Consider the following 16,886-nt stretch of genomic DNA (forward strand, 5'->3'; position numbering starts at 1 on the left):
CAGTTCCCCACCTGCAACGTGGGCATGACGATAGCACTGACGTTATTGAGTGGTTTTGAGGATTAAATGAGATAAGCATATAGGTGTTTATTACAATGCTCAAAAAATGTTAGATGGTAGCAGGATTTGACGGTGGCGATTTTGTGCAGCAGTGCAAAGGATGTGCCACTGGGAAGGCCACGTTGCTTTCCTGAGCCCAAACTCATCTTCCCTGGAATTGCATTAACCAGCCAGCGCATTTGATAGATTTCACGGCCCTCTGGATAAAGATGTGGGTTTAACCTGCCTGGCAAATATTCTTCCCCCAGTCTTTCCCACACGGTGTGTAACTCAGGGCTTCCTGGCCTGGCCTGCGGGGTGTCACTCAAGCTTCCATCTTTCCTGGACACAGAACTGCACCATGGTGCTGTAATTTTCCAGAAAGCATCTTCTTCCTCTGCCTCTCCTTAGTGAGTGTCAGGCAACAGCACTTTGCTGGTGTGGAGGGAAAGTCATCTGCTTTCTGAGGGGGAAACAGCACCAGGCTTTCATAAACCCCATGCAGGTCCTCCTTCAAATACGACCACTTGCAGTCTTATTACTGTAATAATAGAGATATGAGCACAACCCAGGGAGCTTTCCAAATAAGAACGCTCCAGAACATCATTATTTGAGGGTACAAAATCTTCCTATTTTGGGGGGGGTTAAAATTATCTGTAAGTACTTCCAGCAGGACTTTTTATGCCAAAACTCTGCAAAAAAAATTCACTCACCATTACCAGTTTTGGAGGAGAAGGTTCACAGCTATTTGTGTTGACCTAGTTCTCTCAGTTGTTTTTCTTCTTGTGTTTGTGTCTGGTTTGTGTGTGTGTGTGTGTGTGCGCGAGCGCATGTCTGAACATTTTGGGGAGTGTCTTTAAATAGTATGTTTGTGTGTTGGCCAGTGGGGCATATCCAGCAGCTTTTGAGATACAACTCACATGAACTGTAATTAGCTCACTAAAAGGTACAGTGTGCAGTGGTTTTAATATACTCACAGAGTTGTGCAATCATCACCACAATCAATTTTAGAACATTTTCATCACTCCAGAAAGAAATCCTGTACTCATTAGCCATCACTCCCCACATCTGCCCAGCCCTTACAACCCTAGGAAACCACTAATTGACTTTCTGTCTCTATAGATTTGCTTATCCTGGATATTTCAGATAAATGGAATTATGCAACATGTGATGTTTTAGGGTGAGCTCCTTTCACTGAGCATGTTTTTCAGGTTCATCCATGCTGTCGCATGTATCGGTACTTCATTCCTTTTTAAAGCCAAACAAACAGTATTCTGTTATTTGGTTAGACAACGTTTTGTTCATCCATTCATCAGCAGAGGAACATTTGGGTTGTTTCCACTTTTTGGCTATTATTAATAACACTGCTATGAACATTCATGGACAAGCTTTTGTGGATGTGTGTTTTCATTTCTCTTGAGCATGTATCTAGGAATGAAATTTCTGGGTCATACAGAAACTATGTTTAACTTTTTAAATAACTGTCAAACTGGTTTTTAAAAGGGTTGCCCCATTTTATATTACCGCGAATGTATCAATATTAAGGTGACAATTTCTCCACATCCTCACAAATACTTGTTATTGTCCATTTTTTTTTTTATAGCTATCCTAATGGATGTGAAGTGACAACTCATTGTGTTGGGTTTTTTTTTTCTTTTTTTTTTTTGCGGTATGCGGGCCTCTCACTGTTGTGGCCTGTCCCGTTGTGGAGCACAGGCTCCGGATGCGCAGGCTCAGCGGCCATGGCTCACGGGCCCAGCCGCTCCGCGGCATGTGGGATCTTCCCGGACCGGGGCACGAACCCGTGTCCCCTGCATCGGCAGGCGGACTCTCAACCACTGCACCACCAGGGAAGCCCTCATTGTGGTTTTGATTTGCATTTTTCTAATGACTAATCATGTTAAGCATCTTTTCATGTGCTTATTGGTCATTTATGTATCATCTTTGGAGAAATGTATATTCAGATCCTTGGCCCACTTTTAAATTGGGTTATTTGTCTTTTATTATTGAGCTGAAATAGTGTTTTGATATATATTCCAGATACAATTCTCTCATCAGATATATAAGTTGCAAATATTTCCACCCCGTTCCATGGGTTATCTTTTCACCTTCTCGATGTTATCCTTTATAGTACATAGTTTTACATTTTGATGAAGTCCAATTTATTTTTTTCTTTTATTGCTTGTGCTTTTGGTGTCCTATCTAAGAAGGCTTTACTTCGGGTCACAAGTTATTTTTTCCTGTATTTTCTTCTGAGAGTTGTATAGTTTTAGTTCCTACAGTTAAGGTTATGATACATTTTGAGTTAATCTTTGTGTATGGAATTAGGAAGGATCCTACTTGATTCTTTTGGACTTGGATATCCAGTTGTCTCCATTTTTAAAATATAGAGATAGTTCCATGCCCGTTGGTAAATAGTGGCCCCTCTTTTGCTCTGGCAACTCCCCAGACCTCCTGGCCACTCCCATGACTCACAGACTGACTTGTCAATGTCTGGCACAGCAGGAGGTCTCAGGTCTCTGCTGGTTCTGATGCGGGTAAGGTCCCAGTTGTTAAGTATTTTGAATATTCCACCTATGTGTTGGTGTGTGCTGTGACACAGTCTCAGGGTTGGAGATACTAATATCAACTCAGAGATGTCCCATAACGTGCCATGAATAACCATGTATTGTATCTCGAGGGGGTGCTGCTAGAGCAAAGAGAAATGCCACCTTTTCTGTAATTAGCATGTCCGTGAGGACTAGATGAGAGTGGACCCTGCCCAAGAATGAGCTCAGTAGTTCCATGAAAACCTGTGAGGCAAAGATCTCAGAGGCGGCAAGAAGAGAATATTCTGCTGTGACTTCTCCACAGGCAAACGTGTAGCCCATCTTACGCTCCCATCACAAATGTGCCATCTGAGGACCAGGGAGATGACCTGGGGGGGTTCCTCCTGTACCATCCTGTAGCGGAGATGCCCTGATTCTCCCTTCGCAGAGCGAGTCTGACTGCACAATTTGATGGGATGGAAGGACCTCTCTCTTTCCTGGAAAGGTTGAAAGATCGAGACAACTTCCCTAGAAGCCTCTAGTTTGTGGATAAGTCTAGTGCCTGGTGCCTCCTAAGCCCCGAGACCGTGCAGCTCGCCAGGCCATGGAGAGGGACTCTGCCATCGGACGGGCTCTGTCTCTGCCAGCCCTTCTGTCCCCTCCCTCCCCCCGCCCTGCTCAGCCCCTCTCTCCTGCAGTGTCTTCGTTCCACATTTCTGGATAATTATCTTTTTGGCAATGGCCCTTCTGCGTGCTGTGGAGCAAACGGTTGAGTCTATGGCCTTTTCCCAAGTGCTATTTCCAGCTGGGCCATGCCATCCTGTTCTGCTGTAGTCCAGGACACAAAAGGTCAGGGGACTTGCCGGGAGGACAGACTGCGTGGTGTGGAGACCTCCTGGCCTGACTGTTATGTGGCCATTAAAGGAATATCTTAGGAAAATCAGCGAGAGCATATGACAGAGTACCCTGGCCCAACCTCACTGAGTGACCTCATAAAAGGTCCCTATGACACCATAATGGATGAGCGGTCAGGAGAGACTGGGTATATATTTAGGGTGCTCAGGTATGGCAGGGGGAGGACAGAGGGCAACTAAAAATGGAGCGGCTGCTGCCTTCAAACAATGATCTCACGCTGACTTTATAGAGCAAGACATGATGACAAGTCCCTGACACGCGGCAAACCCGGACAAAGCGTAGCTCTCACTATCTTGTATAATGATTACACCTTACAATTGTATTTAAAGTTGTTGTAGGATGACTATTAAAATAGTTTCCCCAAATTCTATCTGTAATGAAAATATTTAATAATTCTTATTTTGTAAAATATTTGCAAGTGATTTTCCTAACCATCTAAATACATTTTTAGGAATAACCTAATTTGACTGCTGAATTCCAAAGCAGCAATGCATTCTGTGCATATCTATTGAGCAGTCACTAATACTAGGCCCTGGGAGGTACCCAGCACCAAGATTATCTCCAGGCCAAAGATGCATCCCCCAGCTCAGGTTCAAGTGTAAAAGGAGAAGAAAGAGAGAGGGACAATTAAAGAGAAGGGAACATGTCAGGCCCTAAAGTTCTACTGACTTTAAGCAAAACGTGAGTCCGCAAGAGTCTGACCCCATCCATCTGGTCTCTGTCACCCTTCCAAGACATTGGGGTCAAACTCTTGCCGACCCATGTGCCCAAGCTTCTTGAATCAAGGCCCCAGACCTCTGTGGTACCCAGCAGTGTCCCAGGAGATATCAAAGCCACAGGATACATGAGGGTGCTGAATTATCCATTTTATCTGAAGATCTTTATAAGAAAAACTACCTTTATAACAAGACAAAGAGGGAAATATCACGGATGAAGATGTACATTCTTCCATAAGATAAAAATTGAGACATGAAAGGACTTGCACTCTTGTGGAGGGCCACTTTGGGGCTGACCTCAGATTCTTCAGGCTGTATGTCTACTCACCCCTTTTCCTAGAAATACTCAGGTGGGAAATCTAGAGAAGTTGTGGCATGACCCACGTCCATCTCAATATGTAATCAGAGGGAGACCGCTGGGCCTGGAAGGGCTGGGGCGTTGCTTGCCTTGGGTTTTGGCCTTTGTTCAGTTACCTGCAAGACTGGCCTTCAGTGAAATGGCTGATGACTCTCCCTTCTCACCTGCCTCCCAAGCCTCTTCATAGAACTTCCTTCCCTTATTCCTCTTCTACCCTTTCCCTACCACTCCAGGGTAGTAGATACAGATTGATTGTGTCTTCCCAGCACACATTCTCCCCCACCCTCCCATTTCTATGATTGTAGCATCCTCACTTTTTTTTCTTCCTCTTCCTGCCCCACTCCTGGCTGCTGCGACTGGACCAGCAATGAATACATGACCCAAGCTGAGCCCATCAGAGTTCTTCCTTGGGATTTTACAACTGAAACAAAGCAAGAGAAACCATTTCTTTCCCTTTGGATCGTCAGTTCTAAGGCCATGGCCACAGAGTTAATGACACCTGTGTACCTGCCACCTGGAGGAGAGAAGACAGTCAACACTGAAGCAGAAGCTGAAATGAAAAAAGAAAGTATTGATGCTTTCAAATCCCTGATCTATATCATAGGGTCTTTGGGACGATTAAATTGAGCACATAGCGTGTGCTTATGGAGGAAGGCACTGAGGTTAAGTGCAGCTAAGCTAACTTGCTCAAGGTGACTTAGGAAGCAGTGGTGTTGGCATGTGGACTCCTGGCATCTCAGTCTCCTGGGAGTAGTGCCACACATTAGAAATGCAATTTATATAAATAAATAAATAAAATTGAAAAACTTCTTGTACCTGCATTTTAAAACATATAAAAATACAGGTGACATTAATTTTAATAATATATTTTATTTAGCCCAGTAGATCCAAAATACTGTCATTTCAACAAATAACAAACATAAAATCATTGCAATATTTTACATTCTTTTTTCTTTTAATGGACTGAATCTTTGAATTCCAGAGTCTATTTTGTGCTTACTACATCTTTCAGTTAGGACCAGTCACATATCGAGTGCTTGACAGCACAGACCTAGAGCTACCGCTTCCCCTCCAGGCTACAGGCCTCCTTCCTTTGTGTACCTGGACACTCAAAGGCGTATGTGCATTTGTACCCACCCCCTCCACCCGTCCCACCCCAAGCTAGGGTATACCCCACTTCCTTATGCATTCTAATAGCATCTTGTTCTTATCCTTCATAATCCAGCATTATTATTATTATTGTTATTATTATTAAATTACGTGTTTCCAGTTGACTGAAAGCTTCAGGAGGGCAGGGACTTTGTTCACGTTGTGTCTCTTTGACACATTATTGAATGAATTAGTTAATAAAAATAAATATCGTTATCCTTGATAAATATTCTTGAATGAATGGATGAATAAAAAAATAAGTGAAGGAGTCAATCCTTGGCCTCAAAAGTTCCTACCTATTTTGTGCCCATTCAGAATAGCTGGCCTTCCTTCCTTCCTCTCTCCCTCTCCCCTTCCTTCCTTCCTCTCTCCCTCCCTTCTCCTTCCCTCCCCCCTTCCTTCCTTCCTCTTTTCCTTTCTCTCTTTTCCTCCCACCCCCTCCTTCCCGCTCTTCACGAGATGTACCCAAGTTTAGTGGGGATCAGCTGTGAGGCGGGCTGTAAGAAATCAGTTACAATTAATAAAAAGTCCTACATTTCTTAATTACATATATCCTTACGCTGTGAAACACCTGGAGGGGCACGTGAGCAGAGGCTGTGGCAGTGAGGAACCCAGTGTTACAGCCGACCTTGAACATGTGTGAAGATGGAGAAAGGGGCAAAATCCATATTCAGCCCTGGCAAAATCAGCCTTGGGTTGGCACTTGGCACCTTGACCTCTCTCATTCTTTCCTTCTTTACCCTCTGCCCTGCCCTCCCTCCCTCCCTCCAGTATCCTCCTGCCTGTGCAGCCCAAGGAGATCGGAGTCTCGGAGCCTCTTCCTGTCTCCATTCTGGAAGGACCACAGGCTTTACTAAGGAACATCTACGCCAGCCCTTCTCACACTTCAGGATGCACGCTCATCACCCAGAGAGTCCTGGGGAAACACAGCTTCCGATTCGGTGGATCTGGGAGGGGCCTGAGAGGCTGGATTTCTAACAAGCTCTGAGGGTGATGCTGATTCTGCTGGCCCAGGGACCACACGCTGAGGAGCAGAAATACAGAAGTAAGACAAGCCTTTCTTGTGCTAATATGGATGGCCTCTTACAGCAGAACGCTGGTGTGTAATTCTCCTGAAAGCCCATTCCACCAGGATGGGAGATGGAATGAAAGGAGTGGACAGAGCCCCTCATCTTGTCCTGTGCTTAGTTAAAAGTAGAAAATCAAAGGCAACAGATTCCAAGTTATCCCTCTGGCCCAGCCGTTCCCATGCCCTTGCATTCCACTGCCTTCTATGCAGAGGGTGGGCTGCAGTGAGAGCTGCTGTGCTGGGCCCATCCAAGACAGGGTCAGGCCAAGTGCATCGGGGTCCAAGAGGTCTGGGTCAGAACACTTGGCCAAGTTGAACAAGGGGCGAAGCTTGGGTTTCCCTCTCTATAAACTGGGGACAACAATACCTATTGCCTAGAGTTGTTGTTGTCGTAAATAAAAATAATATTTGTAATGTATTAAGTAATTACTCTGCATGAGACAAATCATTATGCATGATGCATTGTTTGTCCTAAGCGTGAATGAACTCATTCTCTCAACAGTCTATGAGGGAGGTAAAATTGTAATTATTCTTTCTGGTTTAAAAGAAACAAAGCTCAGAGAGATGCAGTCAGTATCCCAAGGTCACACAGTTAGGGAGTGATGGAACTGGGATTTGTACCAAGGGAGTCTGACCTGCTGCTTCATGACTATCTGTGGATGTTCAGGGAACGAATGAGTGAATGAAGGATGCTCAGTTCCACTGGGAGGTCCAGAGAAACTGCTCTCTACCTCTCTCACGTATATTAGTTATTTAAAAACAAGCAGGAAGAGCTAACATATTCATTCACAGAGTTCACAAGGAACAAAGGGATATAAACTGAAAGATATCCCTCGGGGCCTTGACCTCCAGCTGCCCAGGTCCCTTCCTTACATTAAGGCGGCCACTCTCACCAGCTTCTTGTACAAACAAATGGATACTCTCCTTTTAATTCAGATGGTAGCACGCCATGTGGAATGTTCCGCGTGGCTATCTTTCACTCCACGGAGAATGTCCATGTTACCAGAAGACTTTCTGAAACTCCATCCGCCTCTCCCAAGCCTTAATGTCCTTGTCTGTGCCTTGGCCGAGGGCGGCTATGAACATTAACTAGAATGCATGGAAGGCGCTCACCATGGGGCCTATCAAATAAGCAGCACTCCACTCCATTTACCTGACTGGATTTTATTTAAGTGGGGTAAAGGAAGCGAGAGTTGAGATGGCCTCCACTCCGGACAGGCCTCTGAGGCCAACGCCAGCTCCTGAAGGGGACGAGACTTCCTGTCGGAGTTTGTGGACAGATAATGAGCCATTCACCCCCAGACACAGGAAGGGAAGGAGGAAGGAGCAAACAAAAAGATGGGCGAAGAAAACTTCAAAGTCACTCTGAAACACAGAAACTGGGCCCCTTCCCACCCCGACCCCAAACAGGCCGACTCTCCCCCTCGAAGGACTCGCCAGCACCGAGGCGGACACCATCTGGCTTCAGACACTTTCCCTCCACACGCCAGCGTCAGGCCAAGCAAAGTGGGGCGGGAGGAGAGAAATAAATGGGGTTGGTTCACACAGAGCCTCCGGATTCCATGCTGCAGTGATGAATAATGCACAAGGCCCAGGAAACACAGCCCTGTCGAGTCGGGGCCTCTTATTCACCCAGAGGTGTGAGCAAAGGGGAGCAGAGCGCTTGTCCTGCTAAAATTTGTGAGCTACGATTCCAGGGGCCTAGCAGGAGCCCCAGGTCACTGGAACAGTCTGTTAGCCAAGCCGGTGGCCTGCCCGGTTGCCGTGGGCCGCCCCCTGACGATCTGGGCAGGAAGGGTCTGTCTCTTAGTATCACGAATTCATTTCTTTCCTCCTGGCCATCAAATCCCATTAAAAAAAAGAGAGAAAAAAAAAAAAAAACCCAACGTAACATTTAAATAATGGTAAGTTTCTTTTACTCTATAGGTATTTTTATCACTGTTTAAAAGATTTTTTCAAATTACCCCTGGAAACTCCCACTATCTAATAATTATCAGAAAAAAGGAGAGAGGAAAAGGAAAGGGAGGGGGGAGAAAAAAAAAAAGCCCACAAGAGGCAGGGAAGCTCTGCTTTGTCAGGGAGAAGAAAATAAAGAGAAATCAGCCCAGCTTCAAAGGGCGCATTTCCATAATTGCCCTGTAACTTTGGCAAAATAAATCTGAGCGGCTGAGAAGAGCACAATCTCTCAGATGAGTGCACTCCAAGGGCCCCGAGGGCTGTGGGCCCACTTGTTAGCCGCCTAGAGCAGTGAGAGAACGCAAGAAAAAGGCTGTAACATCACAGCCTTCCCGTCCTAGACGGTCAGCCCCGGAGTAAGGCCTTACCCTGCCTCTGTCTCCCTCTGGCTCCCTGACATGGGACACACACGCGCGGGCACGTGCACACACACGCACACACGCACACACACACACTCCCGGGTAAAATAAGCAAGTAAATCAATAGACGCGTGTACGTGCACGGAAGGGCTGGCAGCAGTTAAGAGGTGGCGATGATTCTGAGGCAAAGCCACAGGAGTTAAGCTTTCATCTGTGACAATATTCCCATAACCTGTTCCTGATATGAATACCCAGGGAGAAAGGCCCCAACTCTGCAGACACACATCCTCCTTGGGGCTGACTCTGCCCCTCTCGCCTGAGACCGTCTCACCTTCAGTGGCTCCCGGGCACCAGGCTGAGGTGAAAACCCGCTTTTTATTTCCCAGGCTGGCAGAGTTTCCCTCACACCGACTTCCCCATTCCAGGGCCAAAAGTTTTTAAAGAACAAAAACGCCCCACTTAGTGCCCTGCTTTAATGTTTCTCTCCACGAAGCTGTGGTTTCTGGGAGACACTATCTTCCGTGATTGCCCCAGACTCCTCTCCCTTCCCTCACCTCCGTGTCTCTCAAGCTTGGCACTGTTGACATTTTGGACTGGATAATTCTTTGTTGCACGCGGCTGGCCTGTGCCTTGCTGGACCCTCAGCAGCAAACCTGGTCTCCATCCATGAGATGCTAGTAGCACCCCTAACCCAGGCATGACAACTGAAAGTGTCTCCAGACATTGCCATCTGTCCTGGAAGTGGGAGGGACAGCTGGTTGAGGACCTCTCTTAGGAGCTCTTCCAGGTCTCTTGACCTGAGTACTCATCCCTTTCACCCTCAGGAAGAGATGCCTTGTGGGGTTTTCCATCCAGACCATCACGAAAGCCTTCGGAGGGGCTGGAGCTTCTGTTCAAAGGCGAGCAGCAGCTGCGTCAAAGCTAGGTTGGTCACACAATAGATGGACACTTTCAATATGGTCAAGTTGGCTGCCTGGATCAGATGACAGTGGCCAGTTACGATCCAGAGGTGGTTACTAGAAAGGTTATGGGGCCTCCTTATCCCAATAATTATCTTTGGACCCACACTTCCGACATTCATGCCTAACCCTAGACAATGTTGGCTTTGTAAGAAAGTTTGAATAAATTTGTCTCATCCAATCTCCTCCAAGTGGCAGATGGTGAAAGCGGGGCCTTGAGAAAGGATGAAGCCTGCGCCCATTCAAGTTGGAGGTGGCTCTAACCACAGATGCAATTTTTACACACCCGCAATTGCCCATTTTCATCTGATGGAGGTAGAAGGTCCATACAACCAGGAACTCTAGGATGCGGGGGACATTTCTAGAAGGACATAAATAATTAGGCCCAAAGCGAGTTCCTGACAGAAGCTCCCAACAAACCAGTGAAGATGTCAGACATCCAGCTCCTACCCAAATATTCAATCCCTCTCTCTAACCTTCCAGAACTCAGGCCTAAGACAGCAGACCTGCCAGGTGCCCAGAGAACAGCAGCCCAGGAGCCCTCCCTCTCCCTGCTGCTCCCCTGGGGCAGGTGAGTGGCTGGAACATCCCTCCTTCTCCCCAAAGCCTCTGCTGCCCTAGCCCTCCGGCCCTTCCATGCTGCCTTCTGACTGGACCCCGCTTCCTCCTCGCTGTATTCCAACCAAAAATAAATTCAACTGAAAACCATGAACGTCCTGGTCCCAGAGGTGGGCCATCACTTAGGGAGATAATTTTATTCTCCTCTGGCTCCGTGGCCCAGCAAAGCAGCCCCCCTCCTCTACCTCCATGCAGATAATGAGGGAAGCAGTGACATATACTCCCTCCTCTGACCTAATTGATTATCCCCACACACCTCTGAGTGCTTTGCATAACCAGCCCCGACAGGAGGAACCCCTTCCAGGCAGAGTGACTGACATATTTTATTTCTAACTGAAGCCTAATCAGGACCAAGAATGAGATCCCCATATATTCTCTCCCTGCCTTTCTGTTTTTCTCTCCCTCTCTTCCCTAGCTTCCCCTTTCCTTTTTAAATTTTAGGGCCAGATAATAAAGGACAGAGACAGTTCCTAGGATCCTTGAAAGGAGGGCGTAAGGCGGGGGACTCAGGGAGGAGGTCCCAGGAGGTGGCTGAGGAATCTGTTCCTTGGTGAAATAAAAGGGGTGCAAAGAAGTGGTCTCCTCTTCCCCTTTTTAGCTGAAAAGCCTATGAGGTTCCTTTTCATTTTGATCCCATTATGTTATGGGGGTCAACTTGGGGCCATCTGAAGGGGCCGTGTGTTCTATGGGATAGAGAAGATACACACGTACAGGGGGTCTCTCCCAGGTGTACCTCAACTCTCCTCTGGCATCACACATCCTGCCCTTTCAGTGGGGCACGATTGGTCTCTTCCAAGGACTAATATCCCCAGAATAGGAGGGACTGAAATGCTGACCAAACCTCACAGGCGATCAGACCTCTCCAAGCTGGGCCTGGCCTCTTCACACCCGTCTCCCTCTGAACAGACTGACGACTGTCTCCTCTCTTGCTGGACGGTCCGTGTGGGAAGGCTGCCTGACTTCTCTCACCTGCTCGCCCTGCTGCACTCCTCCCTGGAGCGTGTCCTTTCTCCCTGGGTTCAGCTGGGTCCTCAGATGTCTGAATGCAGACACCCGGCTTTTATGGCTGATGGGAGGGGGTAGGGCAGAATACTACCCGGAGTTTGAGGAGTGGGCTGGAGATTTTTGGAATATAAAGATAAAACTAGGGCTATCACTCCTCCTACCACATGCCAGCACTGGACGTGCTTTGTCTCTCATCCTCACAACCACCATGCCAGGTAGGTGTCATTATTCCCATTTTGCAGATGAGGAAATGGGGGGCAGAGAAGCTCACTGTCTGCCCGGAGTTTCCCAGGATGCAGAGAGGGGAACTCAGCCTGTGCTCTGATGAAGCTTGTGAGGCACTCCCTGAAGGGCTATCAGGCTGCTGTCCACGTAAAGATACTGATGTTAACCCGAGGCCTCCGTCCCGCCTCTGAGGTCCAAGGCCCAGGCAGTTGAAACGGACGCCACGTCTGGGGCGCTGTGCCCAGGGTCAGAGCTGAACCACAAGTCTGTGCCTGCCACCTGGGAAGGAGCCTGAACCGAAACCTTAGACGTCTCTGGCCTCTGGGGAAGGGACTGGAAGAGCGAGTCCCGTCCTTGCAACGTCTTCGATGGGTGTGCGCTCCTGTTTCACCAGCCCCCGGTGGGCCCCAGCGGCTGCAGACAGACCCTCCTTCCCACCCGCCCCTGGGGCGCCGTCACGCCGACGGCCCCAGCCTCCGTGGGGGTCACCCGGGCCGGCGCTGGCGGCTGTGCCCGCATGGGTGGGTCCTTGCCGGACTCCCTCTGCTCCCGCCGAAACTCCAAGATGTACAATATGACGCGGCGCCTTGTTCCGTGACTTCGGGTTTGCAAGCGCTCCCCAAACTTGCCGGGGACCCGCGAGATTGTGACATGTCCCACTGTGCGGGGCAAAAACCAGGCGTCTGGCCGTCCTATAAATTTACTAACTCAGCGTGGGGAAGGAGATGCAAAAACGACACCCCCAAGGCGCCACTCTTCCAGCATCCCTACAACTTCTTTCAGTCAAAGTTGGGCAAGGCTAGTTGACTGCAAGAGAAAAAAGAGGGTGCAGAGGGGACGCGACGCCCGGCCTGGCTGGAGAGGCCGCCGAGGCAGGCGCCGAGCGGCCCTTTTGTCCTGCAGAGGGAGCTCCAGCCCCAAATTTCCCGGCTCCCTCCCCCGGCCCGACCACCCCTCTGTCTGGCCTGGAGCCGGAATCCCGGCTGGGCCGGAGCAACTGCCCGAACCCCCGGCACCGGGACCTCAGAAAGCTGCCCTTTCAGGGCACTTTGGCAAAACCCACTGGGATGCCAAGACGCACATGCCGCCCGGAGCCCCAACGGGCCATGTGGGCTGGGCAAAGTCACCAAGGGGAAAGGATGTGCACCCCTGGATTCCCCGCTCCTGCATACCCCCCCAACTCACTGCCACCCCACATCCCTGCATCTATATAAGGAGTCTGGGGATCAATGTGGTTGGAAGGGGGCCCGAAGCGGAGCTTGCACAGCCCCTTATGTAAGACTGAGAAAGCCTCGATTGTGCCTATAGAAGAATGGGGGAGGGAGGCGTCCAGATCCTTCTCCGAGTCTTTCTGCTGCGTCATCAGAGAAGGCCCCAAGGCCCCGCGGTTGCTCCAGTGGACCGGGGAGTTGGGCCCCGTTTCCCAGCTCGTTGTAGGCAGTCTTGCCCCCTTTCCCACCTGTCTCCTCTGCCCTTTCTCTCGGGCGCCCCAGGTACTTCTCCAACCTTCTCTTCTCCAGCGGCGCCCCCAGCCCGGCCACTCCAGCTTCTCCTCCGCCGTCCTCCGACTACAGGGCCCTGACTCGCCTTGCTTCTCTTCCGCTGATTCGGGCGACTCTTCAAACATGGGGGGATGAGGGTGTAAAACAACAAAAAACGAAAAGCACCAAACAGATCCCTCCGGGGGCAGACAGGCAGGTTATAGTCAAAGTGGCAACAGCTCATTTATTTAGCCAAAAATAGATACTTTCTTGTACAATTTGGTTCACACATATGTACATTTTTCTGTATATACAAAAGTCAAACACGCTTATTCTCACTGAAACTCCACCCCCCCAATCAACCGAACAAACAAACCTCACGAACTCAGCTAATGTGGGGGTACAGAAACCACCGGGGGAGGACCGGGGGGAGATTTGTTTTATTTCTTTTTCTTTTTTTGTTTCGTTTTCTTTTTAGGTATTCATACACGGACATGCTTACAAGTCATAACTATACAGAGCGATTTGGTTTTTACAATTATTACAACGATTTAAAAAAATTTTTTTTTAAAAAAGAACTAGGATGAGGAGAGAGCCGATAAGACCAGAGCGGCGTCCAGGTGGTTCTGGGGCCTGCAAGAGAGAGGCAGTGGTAGCAAAGGAAGTGAGTTAGGGGCACCGACGCTGCCTAGCATTGGGAGACCCAACCCGGGGCTGAGGCCGGGGGAAGGGAGACGTCTCAATGTGCAATGAGGTCCAGCTGTAGATGCTGGTCTTCCGTTTTAACTATAAGGTTGGGCGGGAGGCGTCAAGACCCGAGGTGCGCTGCTGGAAGGTGGTGGACCTTCACGGAGCCACCGCCCGCTCCGAGGTCCACTGGGCCCCGCCCGGGTGTCTGGACTGGGACTCTCGAGCCATCTCTGGGCCCGTGGCGACGACGGAGGAGTATGTTTCGTCCCCTTTTAGAAGCTCGTCCTAGCTGCGTTCCCCCGGGGGCAGAAGCCCGAGTTTCCTCCGCATTCTTCCCTGTCCCCGACTGCCAGTCCCAACACCCCACCCCAGCTCGGGGTCTCTTACCGCCTGGGCACGGGCTGGAAAGCTGTCTTGAGTAACTTTTTCTCCACTTCCAAGGCACTACAACGATCTACGGGAAGCGGAAGAAAAAGGAAGGGCTTTAGATCGCTCCATTCTGGCGCCCAGGACCGCGGGAGGCGGGAGCGGAGTGGTAAGCGCCCTGCGCCCCCCGGGACCTGCCCGGGCGCGACCCCCAAACTCGCCCCCTCCCTCCGCATGCTGGGCTCCGCAGTCACCTGTTCCGCCCTCGGGCTCCGCCGGCCGAGCGAAGGCGGCGGCGGCGGCCGGGTGGCCCGCGGCTCCGGGAAGTCCCAGCAGGTGTGGAGGGGCCGAGCCCAGCAGGGAGAGCGGGTGCGGGTGCGGGCGTGGGCCGGGCGGCGGGCCTGGGAACGGCCGGTTGGTCCAAGCGGAGAACTTGCCCAGCGGCGCCGAGACGAGTCTCTGAGCCGCGGCGGCGGCGGCCGGAGAGAGCTGCAGGGCTGGGGGCGCGACGGCTGCGCCGGGGGGAGAACCCCCCGCGCCCGGAGGCGAGCGGCGCGGGTTGTCCGGGCTTGTGGCGGTCTCGGCCAGGGACCAGATCTTGGGTTTTTGCAGGGCCGAGGCGGGCGCTGGTGCGGGAGCGCAGGGGTCCAGGCCTGCTGAGGGCGAGGGCGGTGATGGCGGAGTCGCGGCCACCGGCGGTGGCACTGGGGCCAGACTCAGGACAGGCAGTGGACGCTCCTCCAAGCCCTCGGAACTGTCGTCGGAGTCGCTATTCTTGGAGTCTGAGGTGGGTTCCAGGCCGAGGTCGCCGTCCCTGTGCGCCGCGCCAGGCAGGGCCAGCTCAGGCCCCGCGGCCGCGCCGTCTAAGTTCTCCAAATCGATCTCCTCGTCCTCCTCGTCGTCAGCCAGGCCCTCGCCCCCGGTGTCCTCCTCCTCCCCCCCGAGTTCCTCCTCCTCCAGCTCCAGTTCGCGTTTGCTGTCTTCTTCATCCTCCTCCTCGTCTTCCTCCTCTCGCTCGCTCCCGTAAGCGTTGCCCTCCTCGTCCGTGCGGCTGCGGGGCGCCCAAGTCATCTTGTTCTCTTTCTTGAGGCGCCGGCGCGCGTTGGCGAACCAGGTGGACACCTGGGTGAGGGTCATCTTGGTGATGATGGCCAGCATGATCTTCTCGCCCTTGGTGGGGTAGGGGTTCTTGCGGTGCTCGTTCAGCCAGGCCTTCAGCGTGCTAGTGCTCTCCCGGGTGGCGTTCTTGGGACGGGACGGGTCCCCGAACTGGTACTGGCCGTATGGGTAGAAGGCGGGGTGCGGGTGAGGAAACGCGGTGGCCGCGGCCGGATGCTGCACCCCCGGGCTGTCCTTCAGCTCATACTGCGTGCCCTGTATGCACAGGGAGAAGGAAGGGACACGCGCGAAGGGAGCGTGGATGAGCGCTGGCCATCGCCGCCTCCACCCTCCCGGCCCAGGCCCCTCTAGTCTACTCCCGCGCGTACACCTCGTACGGCGCCCCAGCTCCAACCTCCCCGCTGCGGCTCCCCGGCCACTTACCAGCTGCGGGAAGATGGGCAGCTCGGCCGCGTAGGGCAGGAAGGCGCCGTAGCCTTGGGCGGCTGCGGCTGCCGCTGCCGCCGCGGCGTAGGGCGCCCCGTACACGGACGAGAGTACGTTGGACAGGGACCCCGAGGCAGCCAGCTCTGAGGCTCCGGCTCCCGGGCCGCCCCGTGCCCCAGCGCTGCCACCGCCGGCGGCGGCCCCCGGGCGCTCGGGTGGGTAGAGCGGGCGGATGTACTGGTATCCGAGCTGGGGGAAGGACATGGTGGCCCGCGGGGCACGGACGGAGAGGGGGCCCGGCCCCTGGGGCCGCCCAGCTCAGCGCCGCCCGCGGGCTGCGGCGCGCATCGGGGGCTGGGCCGGGCTGGGGCCGCGCTGCCTCCCGCGCTGCGCTGCGCTCGGCGTTTGCCTATTGATCTGCTCCGCGGCGGCGGCGGCGGCGGCGGCGGCGGCGGCGGAGGCAAGGAGCCAGGTCAGGTCCGAACAGATTGGCGGAGATTCCCGGGGCTCCGGGCTCTGATTGACATTTCTACGGGCCCGCAAGCCCCTCCTCTCTGCGCCGCGCTCCCTCCTCTCGGCAGCCGGAGCTGCCTCTGCTCGCGCCTCGCTCCTCACTGCCCTCCTCTCCCCGAGCTGTGTCGCGCCTCGCTTCCCTCGCCCTCCTCTAGTTTTCACTCCCCCTCCTCGCCCTTCCTCTCCCCTCCCCTTTCTGCGCTCCTCTCCCCCCCACCACCACCAACCCCCAGGATCGCTTCCGCTCCTTCGGGCTCTTTCACTTTCCTGGATGCTATGAAACTCTCGTCTTTCTCTTCTCTTTCCCTCTCTCACTACTCCTTTCTCTGCCCTCTCTGTTCCCTTCACTCTTTCTTTTCTTTTTAAAACCTATTTCTCTCTACTCACACTACACT

The 16,886-nt window shown here is 52.0% G+C and overlaps 1 protein-coding gene across 1 annotated transcript; it reads right to left on the reverse strand.

Annotated features, from left to right (window-relative positions):
* Positions 1-13,601: 13,601 nt before the first annotated feature.
* Positions 13,602-16,406, reverse strand: IRX3 (iroquois homeobox 3). Its single transcript, XM_030832944.3, has 4 exons — positions 15,976-16,406; positions 14,688-15,807; positions 14,455-14,521; positions 13,602-14,010 (listed from the first exon to the last, which is right to left on the reverse strand). The coding sequence occupies exons 1-4, from the start codon at positions 16,240-16,242 to the stop codon at positions 13,956-13,958; spliced, it is 1,509 nt and encodes a 502-aa protein (XP_030688804.2). The 5' UTR covers positions 16,243-16,406; the 3' UTR covers positions 13,602-13,955.
* Between the last annotated feature and the right edge of the window lie 480 nt (positions 16,407-16,886).

This window comes from Globicephala melas, chromosome 19 (assembly GCF_963455315.2).
Source record: "Globicephala melas chromosome 19, mGloMel1.2, whole genome shotgun sequence".
Classification (NCBI taxonomy): Eukaryota; Metazoa; Chordata; class Mammalia; order Artiodactyla; family Delphinidae; genus Globicephala; species Globicephala melas.

Bases quoted from the DNA above. Each gene is read 5' to 3' on its own strand.
- IRX3 (XM_030832944.3), bottom strand. From the start codon at position 16,242: ATGTCCTTCCCCCAGCTCGGATACCAGTACATCCGCCCGCTCTACCCA. The intron at 15,808-15,975 runs GTAAGTGGCCGG...CTGTGCATACAG, and splicing joins TGCCCATCTTCCCGCAGCTG to GGCACGCAGTATGAGCTGAA. The intron at 14,011-14,454 runs GTAAGAGACCCC...TCTCTCTTGCAG, and splicing joins TTCCAGCCCGTGCCCAGGCG to GCCCCAGAACCACCTGGACG.